The sequence below is a fragment of the Lonchura striata genome, chromosome 1A (assembly GCF_050655825.1).
Source record: "Lonchura striata isolate lonStrDom1 chromosome 1A, ASM5065582v1, whole genome shotgun sequence".
In the NCBI taxonomy this organism is placed as follows: Eukaryota; Metazoa; Chordata; class Aves; order Passeriformes; family Estrildidae; genus Lonchura; species Lonchura striata.
Window position 1 is genome coordinate 50,443,039 of NC_140741.1, and position 19,433 is coordinate 50,462,471.

At 39.6% G+C, this 19,433-nt stretch overlaps 1 protein-coding gene across 1 annotated transcript in view; it reads left to right on the plus strand.

Annotated features, from left to right (window-relative positions):
- The first annotated feature begins 834 nt into the window (after positions 1-834).
- Positions 835-19,433, plus strand: part of ZDHHC17 (zDHHC palmitoyltransferase 17) — an 88,203-nt gene continuing 69,604 nt past the window's right edge. The window contains exon 1 of the mRNA XM_085568741.1: positions 835-1,014. Within this exon, the coding sequence (XP_085424867.1) occupies positions 976-1,014 (39 nt within the window). The 5' untranslated portion in view covers positions 835-975. The remainder of the gene's footprint in view (positions 1,015-19,433) is intronic.

Consider the following 19,433-nt stretch of genomic DNA (forward strand, 5'->3'; position numbering starts at 1 on the left):
AAAGGAAGCAGCTGCAGTGGGACACCCCAGGATAAATCTGCCTGGGCAGAAAAGTGACTATGTGGCATACACAGTGCAGAGGGGTCTGCCTGAAGCCAAGTGTGGAAGCAGGGAGAGTCTGAGCAGATCTGTCAATAAGGGTTTCTTCCAGGGTGGATTTCAGTGAAATGACCTTATTCTGTGGTTGTTGTAGCTTCTCTCATTCTTAGGAGTTTTGGGGTTTTTTTGTGGTTTGGGGATTTTTGGTTTTGTTTTTGAGTTGTTTGTGGTTTTCATTTGTTTGGTTGTTTTTTGTTCATTTGTGTGGGAACTCAAAATATCTCTCAGACATTTTTAGAGGTTCCAGGTCTTGGTCAGAAGCATTCTAGAACCTGGCAGACAGCTGAAAAACAGCTGTGATTTTGAGTTTGAGCCATGGAATGAATTACCAACTTTGGAGGTGGAACTAGCAGTCACAAAAGGTTAGATAGTATAGTAAAAGTAGTTACAAAGTAGAGGGGAAATTTTTTTAGTATTGTACAGGGGGGTTTTAGCACATGTACAGGGGGGTTTTCACTTTGTACATGGGGGTCAGAAGTTCTAAGATGGAGGAAAGTGGGCTGATCCTGTTCTTCCTCTTTCTTTTTCCTTACCTCCATGTTCTTGGTGATTTTGGCACTCACAGATTGGTTTAGAGTAGAAAAACACTTGGCAACGTAGGTAGTAGGTATTGGGGAATAATTGTAAACATGTAATACGTAATATATCTTATAAAAGATAGCAGCAACCCTGGGCGGAGAGAGAGACGAAGAAGACAGCAGATAGAGAGGATGTCAGGGTGTGTGTGTGCCTCTACCCAGGCCGCTGATCAAACAGCCGCAGTCCAAGAACATAATCTGTTAGATAACTAGCAGTAAACTGCCTTGAGACTGAACAGCTAAAACCTGCGGAGTTTTTCTTTGGAAGCATGGGTTGGAGGAGGAATTTCACCACCACATGAGATCCCAGAGCAAGGCCGGGGTTCTCACACATTTGGTGAATTTTTTTCTGCAAAGAGATGAAATAGAGATTTGCAAATGAGGTAGGAAGTCCTGCATATACCTGGCAGGTGGCCACCAGGAGATGGCACCTTCCAATGGAGAAGGTGATACTTCTTTCTCTCAGTATTGCACAGGTTCTCTTGTGAAGAGGAGGGTTTGGTACTGGAATGCAACACCATTCAGCTTCAGGAGTAACCAGGAGAGAGAGCCATGTTCAAATCCTTGTGCTAGGAGCCGAGTTATTCTTCAGAATCAGTGAACTTTCTTGTCAGCCCAGGCCCAAGAGGAAAAAGACTGCTATGTAAAGCCATAGAAAGATTAGCTATTATCAGCTGGTGAAAAGTACTTATTGAGTTGACAGGTTTGCTGTAGGCACAAGGGAGTAAAGTCCCTTGGAGCCTTTCCACAGGCCCTCACTCCTTGTATGATCAGTGTCTGTGTGTTTCTGGTGAAATGTATAGCAGAAGAGAAAGGACTATGATAACTATTGAGATTTTCATGATGCCCACATGGAAATGAGTGCCCATGAACTCATATCCTTAGCAGAAGCAATTGCTTAGGACTTTGGCTCATTTTATTAAAGTTTTACTTGTTTATATGTATGAAGACAAAAGAGTTGAAAATCTAGAGGATGAGAAGTACCATATAAACACAATATTCAACATAATTAGATATTTATATTTTACATATTTTATTTATAAACCCTGTGTTTGTATTTTGGCATTAAGGCACTGCATAAATGTAAATATTAAGCTAGTTCTAAAACTAAGACAGGTATTTTTTTATGCTATAAAGAAGGTTACAAAGTGGAGTTTTCTTTTTTAAAATCTCCACTAAAAATATCTGGCTTCATTTATATATTCTGAATTTTGGTAGCAAAAACAATCAATGTGTGAACAACAGTGGTTCTGCACTTGCCTTCCCCAGGAGTAGTCTCTCATTAACCTGAACTATAGCAGTTCCCTGGAGCCTCAAAATGCTACAGCAGCATTGGAGCACTGCTGAGACAGGGGATGCAGGATTAAGTCACCTTCATCCACTGCATCACTGGAGACTTCCCTGGTTTTGTAGAGACCACTTTGTGTGAGATGACTTTCAAACCATCACTAACACAGAAAGGCCATGGTCACTCAAGGCTTTGAAAAGTTTGATTTTGAGGCTGGGGGTCAAGGTGGTCAGGCACTGGAAAAAGGATCCTCAGAGATTAAAGACTCGCCTTCCTTGGAGATGTTTAACTCTTGATGCAATTCTGAACTCTGTTTTAGCCATGCCTTCTTTGAGCAGGACAAGGTGACCTCCAGAGGGCCTTTCTAGCTTGAATTATTCTATGACTCTATGATCTTGGCAGAAAATCCCTCTCTATTGGGTCATATATAGGAATTTACATTATTTGTAGATAGCTAATAAAAGATACTTCTATTGCCTTACTTGTTGGAAATACATTTGGTTTCCTGTTACTGTAGGTCTCAACAGTGCCTGTACTTGTTTGACCCCACTGAGGAGGTAATAGAGGTCTCTGAGGCACACTATCCATATATATTTTATATATGTTTAATTTAAACTCTGTGCTGCAGGATGGTGCTAGCTTTTCCAATTTTTTCATTTACCAGGACATGTAAGTGTTGATGTCCTAAGCTATATAACATAATAAGAAAAGCAGCAAATTAGTTTCTTTAAGAAATTCTCAGACATTTAATAACAGTCCTCAGTCTGGAAATGTTTGAGTGCATACAGTGAAAGTTATTTGGAGTCCAAGGCCATTATGAGAATCAATGACACAGGTTTGAAAGCACAAAAGACTTGCATATTTTTCAGATAATTTTCAGGCTAATATTTCCAATTCCCTTAAATGCATGGAAGAGTAAGATATTTGTGGTGTATCACTTCAATGGGGTTACATCTAGGATAATATTGTCTATCTGTCACTGTCAGCTAGGGGATATTTCAAGCCCAGACCCCAATTAAGTGTACAGAATTCATGAGCTATGCCTGTGTTGTTTACAGGATTGCACTTCATAATAAACACAATTCTGTATTGCACGGTTAATGACAATCAATATAATTACTGTAACCTGGGTAGAAAATTGCTTCTGAGTTATAATGAGGCATTTTACAAAAAATTAAAATTATTCCAAGACTTGAGATAAAGCTTTAATGGAATATTACTTATTTTTTTCCTCCCTCCCCCCTCAACTTTTTACTCCAAATTCCAGTACTTTTAAGGCAATTCACCTCAAATGTGCAATTTAGAAGAAGGCCATAATCAGCAAAATGGAATTTTGAAGGAAGGCTGGAATTTATTAAGATGCTATCTTTAATGCACTAACATGTCTCTGGTTCATCCTTGCTACAGTAGTAAAAGCATTGTGAAAATATAGAGAAATCTGTGTGTGTATGTAAGTGTGTATGTATGTACACAATCACCCAGACTTATGCAACAGCATGACCAAATCCTTGTGTTCCTGTGTTAAGGAAGAAAGAAAGTAAACTACTTGGTCAAGCTATTACTAGAGGTCCTTCTGTATCGACCCAGAGGGGATTTGATAGCTGCAGCCTGGTTTTTTGACAGAAAAGGGAAAACTAAAGGGGAATTACTGGCTATTGCATTCAGTTACATGGTCATGCAAGATTTGGGTAGCTTAAAATGGTGTGAACTCATCAATATGAAGATCACTTCCTTTCCTTGTTCATGTTGTGCAGCCAAAGGATGACAGCAGCAGCAAAAACCCCTCAATCAGCAATTCCCTCGTATATGGAGATGTTACCACCTGCAGCTGGACCCTGCAGATGCCCTGTGCTCACACAGCTTCTCTCTCTGCTTTTGTGTTTCATGTCAGTTTTACCCACCCAATTTTTCCAAAACTATTAATGGGGTTTTAACCTCAATTGCTAGATTATTTCCCAAACTGTATACCAGCAGATGTTTAATTTTAGCTACCAAGATCCTAAGTCTATTAAAATTTTTTAATCCTTGCTTCAATTCACAAAACGAATGATCTTTCCCAAAATCCATTTCTCTTCCTTTACCCATCCTAAAAAGTTAATATTCATGCTGCCCCAATTATTCCTTGTTACAAGGAAGCAACCCTTAATCTCCGAGATCTCCTGTACCAGTATTAAGCACTAAACCACTGCCAAAGATAAAAGTTCTAGGCACTTCTTAAAAATTATTTTATGGAAATTGGAGCTAGATTTCCCTTTTTGCTTTAGTCAGCATGGGCTTACTTGAGAATGATTCATTTATGTTTTTCAGGATATATCATGAATGACAGCTAAAAATCTTTCATCTCTTGTTTGTACATAGTTAGTGCAGCTTGTCAATAAGCAATTTGACTTTTGCCCAGTTCTTGCAATGAAAGGCTGAAACTTCTTGTATAAGTGAAAAATATTTACCCTGTACAAAAAATGGTATATTAATTACATATGGATTCTGAGCATGCTCAATTTGATTACATTGATTTTCTTCCACAGCCTAAGGATTATTTATCTTCTCTAGATATCATACATCTACTATAATTTCTTATTTATTGAGTCACCACTGAGGGAAGGTACCTTTTGATTTTTTTTGTGTGTGTGTTTTGTTTGGTTATTGTATTGCATTTGCATGGCAAGTGCTCTGGTAGCAGGGGAGTGTAGAGGCTCAGAGAAGCTGATTTTAGTTACATCCCCCCTCACCTCAAGCCACACTGTGACCTGAGGAGCTACTGGGGTGACATCAGAGAGAAGCTGCCAGAAGCTTCTCCTATATCCAACAGAGCCAATGCCACCTGGCTCCAAGATGGACCCGCTGCTGTCCATGGCCCATCCAATCAGTGATGGAAGTAATGCCCCTGTGATAACGTATTTAAGAAGTAAAGAAAAGTTATTGCACAGAAGTAAACACAACCGGAGAAGAGAGGAGTGAGGCTGTGGGAAAAAAGTCTCTGTAGATACCAATGTCAGTGAGGAAGGAGAGGGAGGAGGTGTTCCAAGCACCAGAGCTGGGATTCCCCTGCAGCCTGTCCCTCTGCAGCTGATGGGGGTCCATGGGGAGGCAGAGACCCACCTGCAGCCCATGGAGGAGTCCCACCCTGGGGCAGGTGGATGCCCAAAGGAATGTTGTGACCCTGTGGAAAATCCATGCTGGAACAGGCTCCTGGCAGGGACAGAGCCATAGGAAGAGGAGCCCACACTGGAGCAGGTTTGCTGGAAGGACTTGTGACCCTGTGGGAGGCCCACACTGGAGTAGCCTGTGGAAGGACTGCACCATGAAAGGGAGCCGTGCTGGATCAATTAATGAAGAACTATAGCTCGTGGGAAGGACTCATGTTAGAGAAGCTTGTCAAGGATTCCAGAAATGGAGAAGGACTCCTTTCCCTGAGGAGGAAGCAGTGGCAGAACCACATGTGATGAACTGACTGTAACCTCCATTTCTGTATCTTTGCACCACTGAGCAGGAGGAGGTAGAGAATCATGAATGAAATTCAGCCCAGAAAGGAGGGACAGGTGGAGAAAAGCTGTTTTTCAGAGTTATTTTACTTCTCATTATCTTACTCTGATTTTGATGGATAATAAATTCAGCTAATTTCTCTAAACGGAGTATGTTTTCCCTGTGATCAGTAAGTGATTTCTTGCCATCCTTATCTCAACTCATGAGCCTTTTCTCACATTTCTTCTCCCCTGTGCAACTGAGGAGGGGAGTGATAGAGTGGCTTTGATGGATATCAGTTTTTTCAGCCAGGTCAAACCACTACCATTATGCTTTGTAAGCATTTTCATTCCACCTTTTCTTTAACATAAGCAGTGGAAGCAAAGTTAATGAACTTTCCTAATTTTCATGTCAGATGACTCAGGATGTTCATTGTGACACATGCAAGAGAGGAAGGGCATATTCACTTTGACTAAGATTTAATGTTGACAGTCCATGAAGAGATAGAGAGAAAAAAAATGCACCACACAAATCAAGAAAAAAGTAGGATTTCAGTTTGGAGAAAGAGGTGTCCAATATATATGAACAGATTTCAGAATATTTAGGATAGTGACAATACTCAAAGCATGTTTTCACACACAATTGCTCAAAATGGATGTGCAAGCAAAAAAAGATTATGAGTTCTGGGGAAAAAAATACACAATGAGCACTTTAGATTTTTGAAAAAAAAGAAGTGGCATCCCTGTGCTTTTTGCCTGGGATTGAATATTTCTTGTTTCTCAGCACAGCCAAGTGAGTGAGCACCTTCAGGAAGGGAGCTCTGTTGAGCTGATTCCAAGTCAGCACTGCTACATCACGCTCCATTGTGCTTTATGGACGCAAGGAAGGCATCTGAGGAAATAGCTGAGGGATTCCCTTAGGGAATCTCTGGCTGAAAGCAAATGATAAAAATGATTATGCTCTTCCAAAGGAGAAAATGGAGGAACAATAGTGAAGGAAGGCACAATGCCTACATGAAACAAAATCACTGAATCCCTCTGTAGGATAAAACCAATATTACACTTAGCAGTTCTGATGGGTGGTACTTGTTAGTAAGTGCCAGATACAAACACCTTAACTCACTGTATCCCAGTTCAGTGAAGAATAAGAAAAGAAATAGGCTGGAAAATATTCACTCTGAGGGTAAAACATACAGCTGACTCATTTGTTTAGTATCTAGTCATTGCTAAAAAATCAAGATGAACATGGATGGTTAGGCAAGAGTCTGTCAGGAAGATACTGGGCTGAGTGGCCAGGAGGTTAGTGACATGTAGGTTGATGACCTGAAAATTTTTTGCTAGAATCAAGTTACACTAAACCTTAAGAAAAGGGAAAAAAAAGAGAGAGAGCTTGTTATGGTAGTATTGGAAGTCTCAGCCACCTGTACTGGGCAAACAAAAGCCACCAAAATTAGGAGCATAAAAGTCAAACTGGATGGTTCTCCCAGTTCATGAGGAAAAAGAAATTCAAGCAAGATACAGCTTTTCCAGTGTAATTAAGCACCTTGTTAATTAAAGAAAAATTATGGGAGTGATAACACCAGTCCTGTAGATAAAGAAGAGTACAGACTTGGACACTGCTTTATTAGCTGCTGCTTTGCAGCAGGAGGTGCTGGATTTTTAAAATCCCAGTAAGAAAGGCATTCAGATTCTGATAAGCACTGCTATTTATTAGCATCAGTGCTATAGAGAAAGACAGGTAGCATGGATAGTCTCATGTTCTTCCAGATGCTGCTGATGCTGTGTCATGCAGCTTTGGACAGTCCTCCAGATCCCATCCATGTAGAAGTTTACACCACCTTTTATTTTTTGTTAATTCCTGCTCTTTAAGGATTGTCTTAAAGCAAACATGTATTCATTGTTTGTGCTGTCGGATAGAAAGGATGTTTCCAGAAGAACTTGTTACTGCAGTTTCAGATAAAGGTGAGGACATGCAGGTGGTGTAATTACCATGCTGCTTGCAGGCTCCTCCATTACAAGCAAGAACCTTAAGGGACCTGTGCAGCCCAGCACAGGTCAGAAAACCAAACTGAAGCAGGGCACACTTGCTCAGGTTAGATGCTGTGTGGATCCTCATGCCTCAATGTATAGTGATCTTCTGGTCATGAACAGCATCTGCTTGCTACATCTGCTTTCTAAATCAATGATAAATCAATAGGTTTAGCATTTCTGTTACCATACTTTATATAATTAGGCAAGTTTAATGAGCAAATCATATAAAATTTACCACAAATAAGAAGGAATGCAATTGCATGTTAAATAGAGACGTTAATTGCCTAAGTCATTCTTACAGTTCACTTGGCAGAAGGATATATTTGGCACGTGTGAAGGAAGAACTTCAACTGAACCATAAAGATTAGAGAGGTTAAACCTTTGAAACATGGTTGCTGGCAGGTTTGGATGCTTTTCTCTGGAGGCCCTTTAATAAAAAGCCCTGTACATTGGTCTACTTATGCTGTGATGGCCATAAATATGTCAAGTGAAATGCAAGCTAATTAGAAAGCACTTATTTGAGTTCTCCAGAGTGTATTAAGATGGAAAGTTCCAGTCTCAGTCTACAACTTAGTCCTTTCTTATTCAGTCCTATTTTCCTGCTGTATTGCTAGGATTCTCATCTCCATTCAGCGACAAGGCAGTGTATCTAGCAGACTTTTCAATGTTGATTCCTTTCTGTGGTCCTGCTGAGTACAAGTCATTGTCTGGGGAAAGTCAGCCACAAAAGTCCTTGAGGAAGTGTGGCATCAGCTCTTTTAGTCCATTCAAGATTGATTACCCCTTTCTCCCCCTTCCCCAAATCAAACACACATGTCTCTTTGAAACTCAGAACTGGTGGAACTGGGCTACCTCCAGCTGGAGCTATGGGATTTATTAGACTTGCAAATGGTACTAAGTGTCTGCTGGTGGTATACGTTGCTCCCCAATGGGATAACATGGCTCCCCTACATTAGGACTACTCAGTAAATTTACTTGGTGCATTTGGTAAAGCAAACACTCTAATGAGACCAGGTACATTTATTTAATGACAAGCAAGTTAGTTGGAGATAGGATGGTGAAATTATTCAGAACTGAACAAACAAAATTAAATTATATTTTATCTTTATATTACTGATATTTTTGAGATAAAATATAAATGTCTAGAGTCGTTATAATTAAACCACCTTCTTCTACAGCATTATCCTTTCCTGTGGTTCAGTTACTTAGTAATACTTCAACTTTGGTTCTGTCTGCAAATTAATTCAAAGATGGACTTGCTGGAGCTATTCCTTACAAGTAAAAATATTGGGTCTATTGAAGAGGACTGGAATTTCACTGCAGATGCAGTTGGAAAATTGATTGTTTTGCACTGATCTTATTTATCTTTATAATTATGACTAATTACCTCATCTCTCTTGGGCTTGCTTGAACATCACCAGTTAGAGAAGCAGAAAGCAGCCTAGATTGGACTGGAGTGTTTGAGTCTTAAACTTTTGTATTTTCAAATTTAGGGAAATGGAAAGGGACTCTGGTCCTTTTCACTACTGTTGAAGGTTATCTGGCTAGAATTCAACTGGAGTTGGAGCTAGATCTGTTGGAGGAGGGGCATTTCCAGTAGGAGAAGAAAGAATCCTTTGAGATGGATGGTCTTAGACTGGCTTTTGGGTGACTGTGAGGATGGGCTGCTTGGATGACTATGAGTCCTCAACTGTCTGGGTATAACAGTGTAAGTGAACACAGAGATTAAGTTTATTATTTCAGTTTTACACACTGAAGGCCTCACAGTGGAGGATCTGCAGAGGGTAAGCTCCTTCTGGACTGGGTCAGGTATATGGACAGCAGGATAGTCACTGCATTGATTGTGTGACTGAGTCAGGTTTTTGGGACTGATGCACAAATCTCCCATTCTTGCTACACTTTTAGGAGAAGCACCTCTCAGGTCTGACCTTGAGCAGGTAAGCAGAGGACTAATGAGGGAAAGTGCTATTTCATATATGCCACGACGTTTGAGCTTCTTATTCCAGATATCCTCTGTTGTAGGAGATATTTGGCAATGCTACCACCAGGTATTGGCACAGAGAAAGGTCTGTGATCCACTTTCCCTGACATGTAATAGGATTGGCCTCAACAGGAGCTAGGTCCAGACCACAGTCTGACAAATCTCTCAGGTTGCTGGCTGCAATATCTTGCTCACATTCCCGAGGCCAAAATACTTGTCAGTTTTGGTGTTTATTTGAGGGTTAAATTTTTCCTTCATGTCAGATTGACAGAGGCTCAGCAGCTTTTCTTTTCCTATAGGGCATAGTGCTGGGATGTTACATGAATGGCAGTGCTGTGCCTCTCTTAAAGTGGTGCCATGGTGTAATTTTTGAGGCTTTTGCCTTTTGCACTAGTGGTCTTGCATGGTCTCAAAGATTGCTTTGTGGTATGAGGTTTAGGTGAGGGAGAAAATACACTGAGGATCTGTCTGATGCTAATGTTGATGCCATGACGGTGTGATTGCAGGGAGTTCAGTTCAGTGATGCAGAGGCTCTTTCCCAGTCCCACCTGCTGCCTCACTCACAGCGAGCTCACTGATACTGTGTTCCCCATCCTGTTAATTTTCCTATTTATCTGATGCTCTTCAGTTTTCTCTTCTTTATATACATGCTGCTCTGACAAGCACTGGTTAGAAGACTACCTAACAGTCTCAACAGAACATTCCTGAAATAATTGAATATGGTTAATAATAGAAACCTTGGAAATTGTACTATTGTAACAATTCTCACCCATATCTTTAAATTCCTGAATTACCTTTGGAGCCAGTATTTCCATAAAGTGCTGGAGTTGGAGGTGAATGCTTCATATAGCTTGGAAGCTGTGACTACATGTTTTCAGATGAAACATGGCATTGTTCAGAACATAAATCACTTGGAGGCAGCAGCCACTTAAACTGGGTCAGAATCAGTGAATCAATGAAAGCAGAGAGGATGTTAGTGAAAGTAATGTAATTTTTGTCTTCAAACTTTCATGAACCACTGAGCCTAGAAAACAAACTGCTGTACATCTTTGGAAAGGCTGGACTGCATGATTAGCCTTCTAGTGGCATACTGCATTGATTTTTGTTCTTACAGATATCCTGAGTCATCAACAGTCAATGAATTTTCAAATCAGGCAAACACACAGTCCTTGTTCTGGACACAAGAAGATGTGTTCTGCATCTCAAGTGTCTTGAACCACTTACCTGATATCATCCAGTCCTGGCGAAGTAAGGGCTACCCAGCAGGAGTCAACTGATCTTTAAATAAATAGGTTTTGTTCCTATAGTGTGGGAGGGTAAGAAATGCAGACTTAGGTATATATATATATGTGTGTATATATATATATACATATATATATACATACATATATATATATATATATATATATATATATATATGTATATATATATATATGTATATATATATATATACACATATATACATACACACACACACACACACACACACACACACACATATATATATATAAGAAATTGTCTGCAGGGGGCTTTCTTTTCAAGGGGGTACATGTGGAGACTAAAGCTGCTCTTAAATATGCACCTCTGAGACAATGGAACTAATGGCACACCATGAATACAGATGAATACAGTCTTCAGTTTTAACAGCAGCTGCTGGTTTTGAAAATGTCCTTTATCTGCAAAGCCCTTGGGAAGAAAGAATATTCTTTTCAATTTTTGAGTGTGTGGGATTTGAGACACTAGAAACTAGCCAAAGCTTTGATGCTACTCTTGACATTTTGAAGTCAGTTAAGCTAGAAGTCACTGCTTAACCATAGAGAAAGAAAAAATTATGGCCAGTATTGCACTTCAGATGCATGAAACACCTTGTTCCCTTGCTCCAGCCTGCAGGTATAGCAGATTTAGTACAAGTGAAAAATTACAAAGCAGTGCCTTTATGATTAACAAATACTACATGAAAAAGAAAACTTTGTTTCAAGAGACTATGGGTAAGAAGTCCCCTATTCTTTCCCTAGCCACACTTCTTTTCCTCTTTAATACCCTTCTTTCTCCACCATTTGCTTCCTGTTGTAATAATTTGTCTGCAATTCTGTCTATTTCCTCCAAAGCTTTACAGACTCGTATTATTTCCTTTCTACTCAAGGGTCTTTTCCTGGTTTCTCATGTCCGTGTGTGTCCCCGCCCCTACTCCTTAATTTGCACCTTGTCTGTTCCTCTTTTTATTCCTCAACCTATTTATTGAGATTGCTACCAGGTTAAGGCAAGGCTACTGGCAGAGGGCAGGACCACGCAGGTGAGCTCTTTAAGGAACAAACAATTTAGGATGCCATTAGGCTTCAGTAATCTGCACTGTGCCCTTGGAGAAAGCATTGAGGTTCATTAGTGCCTAATGCAATAAGCACAATCACAGAGTGGCAACTTGTCACTGCAGCAAAAAGGAAGCGCAGATGCTGATCTCAGAGCATTGATTAAAGGGAGTCTTGAGCAACTCAATTTATATTAATGTTATCATATTTTCTACCACTGTTTGAAAAGACACCCACTGATCCTTTCAGAGATCCTTTTAAGAGGAGACCCCTGAAAATAGGAGGCCTGATTCACAGCTATCTGCTGAAATTTTGCACCAGCAGAACTTCAGTGCTTTCAGGGGGTATCTGGTAACTTGTCACTCTCAGTGGCAAGTTTAGTGATGTGAGACCAGGAGCAGCAAACCTAGCCTGTACCTTTTCTGAGTGTTTTCCAAAGTCTTCAGTTGTGTTTTCAGTCTCTTCATTTCTGTTCAAATTCAATTATTCATGTTTGACAGAACCTGCTCTAGGCCTATTGTGCTTTTAAAAACTGAAAACTCCTCCAAGGTACAGTACAGAAAAGAACCCCAAACCCACGCTTCTGTCCTTGAAGGAAACACTGCAAGGCTGCTGATTCTGTTATTTCAAGCAGACTGATAGCTTTTTGTCCTATTGTGTCCATTCATATCTGCTGAATATATTCTAAAACATCTCAATTACTCTCTATTTTACAGACATTTTTATTAGATCTATAATATCATGCCTCATATCTTCAGAGGGTCCTCAGTGCTCTGCCATTGCTAAACAATTATCAGGGGGGTGTATTTTCTCCCTGATGGATTATAAGCTTTTCTTCCAGAGGCTAGATTTTATTACACATTTTATGTCAGGACAGCAGAGGCTTGTTGTTTCTTCTTAATTGTACCCACTAGAAGTCAAAAACATAAATTCAGAAAGAAAAGCTGGAGTGATAATCCAGGCAAGAGAGAGTGAGCAATTTTTGATGTCCAACATTCTCATAGAAATTAATTTCATGTTCCTGCTGACCTGTTTCTTGTTGATTCACGGCAGATAAACAGAACACATATCTCTTTTCTCCTCTGTTATAATGCATCAGAGAGGCCAGGCTCCTCTCCTAGCCAGCCTCTTTACCGCAGAATAACAGGCTACAGGGTGGCAGATTATTTTGCAAACTTTCATATTTTTGCTGTTCATTTTGCCGATACCTTTTACTTCTTCCTCTTCATATCCTGAAACTCTTCACCCATCATAGGTAGTCTTAACTCCACAAAAATCACCACTGAAAAAGCATGTTAATGCTGTCCCCAGAACACAATATTTCAGATGTTGTGCTTGCACTTTCCACAGCAAAACTACACAGAAATATATTCCTGTCTTTCAGGTAAAGGTGCTAAATTCATTAATCAGCTTTCTAATTAATATTAAGTCTAAACCTCCATTGTCTTTCCTCCAGTTATCACAGTAGTAATGTCATAGATAAATAAGACTTAGAAGCATTGCACGTGACCCATTTTATTCATATATGGGCACTTTCAAACAGATATTTTAAGGAATATATATATCTTAATGAATTGAAAGGACAGCATGTGAAGGAATCAGGCTAGACTTCTCAGTATCAGTATTTAGGAGATTTCCTACCAGCTGGCTGCTATGAAGTTGCCAAGACTACAGACTGCTGACATTCTTTAGGATCAAAGGAGAAGATGAGGAACCCAGAAGTCAACAATACTTTGAGAAATGAAACAGCAAGACATTCACCATAGACTTAACATTGTTCCATTCCTTACAGAAGCAAGTAAGAGTGTAGCATTAGATTTTTCACTAGAAGGCAAATCACTACAATGATTCTACTGATTTTGCTGAAAAAAAAATAAGGTTTATGTCTGCAAAAGTCTTACAATTTGAGGCTACTGCTGCCAAGTTTTTTTCATTTATTCTCCCTTCATTCCGAACACCTTCTTTGCCATGCATTTGACAAGCATTTGAAATACCACTACAAAACAAATGCACACATATTCAAGCCATCATCCTTTTGCATAAATGTTTTATCTTCAGAAACACCTACATTACTTTGGAGCCAAAGCAATTTTTAAAAATATCACTCAGAGGAGTGATAGTGTAAAATTATATCACTCTCCAGTGGAGTGCCAAAGGCAGTAGCCTCTGTTGAGGGTCACTTATGAATTCTCCCATCCTAACAAAATGTCTGGTAGGCTGATGTCTGAACAATGTTATAGCTTTCACAGGCAGGAGGTAGGGTCTCTCTCACCACCATAGAAACTGGCTTTTATCTGCTTTGGGTGCATGACAGAAGTCAGACCAGGTCCCTCACTAACCACCTATCTCACCAGTAAAACTCTGAAATGCTCCATTCTTGCCAAGCAGTAAATTTGAGAAGGAGATAAATACTCATGGTTAATATTAAAATATTTAGTGTTTCAAATTCACTTTTGGGTTTTTTCCCACCCAATTTCTTGCAAGGGTTACATACTGCCTCCTTCCCGATTCTGCCTATGTGTAGGAAAATCCATGTCTTGGTAATAAAGGAGCTCATAACCATAGATTTGAAGTGCTCAAGCCTAATAAGAGATAGCTTTCAGGTTTAGAATGACCACAACCACAATATTGTGAGTCTTCCTGTATTGCTTCTTTAAAAGAATAATACAGTTACATTATTATAATACAGTGGCTCCTTTTGGTATATTTTGCATTTCTGCTCTGCCTTCTATTTGAATCTACCCATGTCTTAGGATAGGAACTGAACATTTGTGAAGGGCAAGCTATGAGGGCTGATTGAGTTTGCAGCCTAACAGCACAGAGCCTTACACAACTTAGTTTGCCATGAGTTGTGCTTCTGTGGGGCAACTGCATTCCAGTGTCTGAAGTCCCTTCATTTTCTCTTTTAAATTGAAGATCTCTTTTGATTTGTTGTCTCTCTCTTGTAAAAGTAATGTCATAAAAATGTCTGGGACTTGGTTTTGATGCGCATCTTTGACCACTTGCACAGCTGGCACTGCATGATCCCGAGCTGGGTTCACATGAACTGGCTCTGCTAATTCTGGAGCTGGGAGCCTTAGGGTGTTATCCAGCTGGCATCTGCAGAAGCGCTGCTGCGTTACTCCTTGCATGGCTCAGTTAGCACAATGGCTCCATGCTGCAGCAGAGTTCAGGTGAGCCCACACCAGGGCTCTCTGTGCCCTGCTCCATCCAGCAGAGCTCTGCCTGTCCCTCCTTGACACTGTAAATACACAGAGAGGTTTTTAGGCAGTTTAGCTGGATTTGATTCTCTGTACTTTGTTTTAATATTCTGCGAGTGGCAGAACCAACCTTGTGATGCTGGACAATTGTCTGCAGAAAGTGCAGGATTAGATTGTGTATTTCCGTAGTTTTATCTGCTTCAGTACACCACCTTGGGCAGAAATGGTAGAAAAATATTTACCATACAATTGTGAGAGAACATGGAGTCAGAGAGAGGATTTTATAGACCTACTCAGTACATGAGGACCCCAATAGTACCACCAGCCCTGACTTCTGGGGCTCCCCCACACTGTCCACCCCATGTCAGCCCCCCAGGGCCATCAGTCCCTGCTCCAGAGATGCCACAGCAGCATCAGCCTGCAACATCCTACAACTCTGTCCCTCCTGTCCCCGTCCCCAGGGCAGTGACTGAAGTTGGTGCCCCTCTGATGTTCCTCTACCAGCCCAGTCGGTGCCTAGGCAGCAGCAGCTCTGCTCCTTTGCTGGAAGCTGTAGGACATGACGCTAGGAAAAAATACTGAGTTAAAAATTGGGAATGCCAGAGACGGGCTATCAAGCAAAAATGAAGATATTCATAAAATACTATACTAAGCATATGGTTACTAGGCCTCTATTACATGTCATTCCACCTTCACAGAATTACCCCTTCTCCCTGTGAGACAGGCAGGGACCAGGTTAGTGTTACACAGGGGAGCTCACATCAATGCAACTGCCAGAGTATTCTCAGCTGCAATACACCGACCTGCAACTTCGCAGATGAAAGTATTATTTTTGCTGTCAGCCCCCTCCTGATCTATTAAAATTGAATTTTATGGTCTAACTTTCCCTATGGACATTTTTTGTTGTTTGTTTCCAAGATGTGACAGAAACATTCATGTGCTTCTAGCAACTGCTGAAACCTAAGAGAAAGAGCTTATAAATTAGCAGCAGCATGCTTTAGTATAATAAACTCCTTACTTCATTTGCTACAATATATGACCATTTGTAGCAGTTTTAAAGCCCAGATATATATACTCATCTATTAAATACCATTCTGTGTGCCAAGCCTTTTACTTCCACTGTATTAAAGCATGAGTAAGCCTTTTTTCTTTTTCATTTTCTTTTTTTTTTAAGGACCACTAAAAGCACCAGCAGTAAATGAAACCCAAGATGACCAAGGTCCTGCAAGTTCAGAAGTGTTGCCACTTCCCATTACCATCAAGATGTGCAGTTAGAGGTCTGGGAAATCTCTTAAGTGATGATTCTCTTGAGAACAGGGGATGAGAGTCTTAAGCTTTGCAGCAATTCAAGGGAAGTCTCTCTCATCAAGCTGCAAGAATAATTGATGCTATTTTGACTGTGTTACCTCAGCATCTGAAGGGAGATAACACAGTCATTGCATTGAAAATGTCTTGGCATCTAGAGACCTTTTTTTCAGAGAAGAGTCATGAAAGAGGGTTAAATCATCTGCCTCTTTCTGGAATTATCTACATTGCCCATGGTTTTTGATGTTTCTGATCAGGCATGATTTTGATCTGCAAGCTCAGAAAGGTAGACTTGGAATAGTGCATCTATAGATTGCCATCCTCTCCTAACCCAGATCTTTGCACAGCAGAATAGAGCTGCATAGCACGGCTGTCAGCTTTAGTGTGACAGCTCAGTTTGTCTGCATTTATTCCAGAAACAGTGCCACTGGTTCATTCCCCACAGCTTTAAGATGTGATTATACCAACTATGCACCTCCTATACATTTTGATGTCTTTTATGATTCCCAAGCATACCATCTAAACATACAACTTTCTGAACTCTAGGCTTGGAGTTCACAGCATGATGTTTAATATGGTGTATTGAATATTAGGGCTGTTTGAGTTTGCATTTCAGATTAGCCATTTGCATCCAAACCTTATGAATGTTTGATGTATTTTATTTACTTTATTATTTTAAAAACTGGTTGTGGGGATTATTTCTTCATTTGGTTATACCTTCAGTATTCTGGCAGTCCTTATATTAATCTAATAAAGGAATTTTCCCCCACTGTATCAATGAGTCAGTGGAAGAGGTTGCTGCTCTGTATCCTTGCTTAGTCAAGGGCAGAAAACTGCTACCACTCTTTCCCATTAAAACAGAGACAAAATTATATTGGCCCCTATGCTTAGAGTACTTGCCTGTGTACGACCATTATTAATTCACCTTAAATTCAGCAAAAACCTACACAAGATGGTAATTTATTCAACATTTTCCATCACAATTTTGGAAGTTTTTCATAAGTGCTGTTGGCTCATTTTGTCTGTCCTTAATTCCAGTAATAAAATAAATCTAAAATACCTGCATGGCATGATGCAAGGACTTCAATAAGACAATTAATTGTTCTCTACAAAAAAACCTCAAACAAAACCAGCCATAGAGAATTTAAACATCTCCCATGGAAAGCAGATATTCACCCCTGAGGTGATCAGGCAGTTGGACTAGATGATTATTGTAGGTCTCTTCCAACTGAGCCCTTCTCATCTCTTGCTCTTGTCTAATATCAGAAACTTTCTGGATTTAATATTTCACTGTTTTTTTTACTACATTTGATAAAGTTTACCTCTTTTATATTTTTTTTCCTGTACTATTCCTTTTTTCTCCTCTTACATGAAAGCAAAGTACCTTTCATGCTCAATGAATGAGCAGGTCCATCCCTGGCAATACACCTCCCGTGACAATGGGCTCTACATATTCGCTGCCATGACCATGATGACAACAATTCCTGAAGAGGATTATAAAACAGTCGTAATCTAGGACCATGCTATGTATAGAAGTGTCTAATTAATTTATGTTTGGATATCAACTTGGTTACTGAAAATTATTTTAATGCAGCTAGAAAATTCTCATTTTTAAGGGGGAAGGGTGTTAGCCTACCATGTTTATCAGAGCTTGCTTTATATCTGAGCAGGGAAAATATTTACTTCATTTGATATAAAGTGCCAAAAAGATTTCATCTATTGGCTTTCAACCAAAGATTGTAAATGAAACTCTTAAATGTTATTTTTGTCTTATTTTATCATTCAGCCCCCTTCAAGTTAAATTCCTGAGGATGCAGTACTTCCATAAAACCATTGTTGAATATTTATTGCTTCATTCTCAATGACATCTCTTCAAAATAGTGGAATTACTATTAATTTTATTTTATTGGTTTGTCACTTGTTTTCATTTTGGCAGTGAGTTTCTGCCTCAGCAACTACTGTGTTTCAAAATTTTATTCTTTGGATATATTCTGAACTTTCTCCAAAGACAGCTAGAATAATCAGCCCAACGCACAAGATGTAAAGGAGGTCTGGGAGAGGACAAAGGATAATGAAGATGAAAATAGAAAAGGAAAGAAGTTCATAAAGTGTAATCCAGTCTTCAGTTTCAAGTCTATTCATTATCCTTTACAAATATGGAGCTGTCAGCTGTTGTACAGGGTTGCATCACGGTAGCCCTGGGTTTCCCCAAAAATTGAGTTCAGGCAGATGTGTTAGCAGAACAACCTAGTACACGTGGTATGTTACTGAATGTGCCAAGAACAAGCTCTGGGGGAAGACTCACAGGAGACTAACAGACTTAGGTAAGTTAAAAATTATTTTAGTACACTTATTAGATCTACCTAGTGTAAGTAATGAGAACACTAGGTAATAGCCACTTGGACTGTAACGAACAAAGAAAGGAGAGATGGTCCTTTGACACAAAGAGAGCAGCAAAGTCATCTATGAGTACGATATGCTATCAAGATCAGATATTTAAAACACAGTGAGTGGGAAACAGAAGTACATCATCTTAAAGGGAGAAAAATGGGAATAAAAAGGGCAAGTTAGATAACCCCACTCATTTTCTGCACTTTTAAATCAATGCAGAATTTGTCAGCAGTGGAATTGCATCAGCAAAGATAATCACCTAGGGAAATAATATGATTGCTTTATGTCACTCAAGGGCTATACATATTTCATGCTAATGGGATTATTTTGACAGAAAAGAAATATACAATAAAATGCAAAACCACAAAAAATGAAAAACAAGGGTGTTATGCTTAGGAGCAGCTTATGCTTAGTGCTTACCTCTCTATGTTCAAATGCTAAGTAATGTTTCTACAAAAAACTCATTTGAAAACAACAGAAGTGACAGAAAGAATCTCTCCAGAAAGAAATATTGGATTCACAGGCTGATGTGCTTACTGTTTTGAAAGCACAATATTTATTTAGACATTTAGGATTCAACAAATACAATTTTTTAATAGATGTCTAGCATCTTGCAGATGGTCCCTGTTTTCTCTATGTGCTTATGTCATCAGCATTATATTTCAATAACTCTATGGGGAAATCTCCCTGAATATAATTTAATACAGGGGTTTGGGATCCAATCATACAGTAGGAAAGCACATGTAGAAAAGGCTCCCTTTAAATGAAATGGGTGACAATTTCACCACTGGAA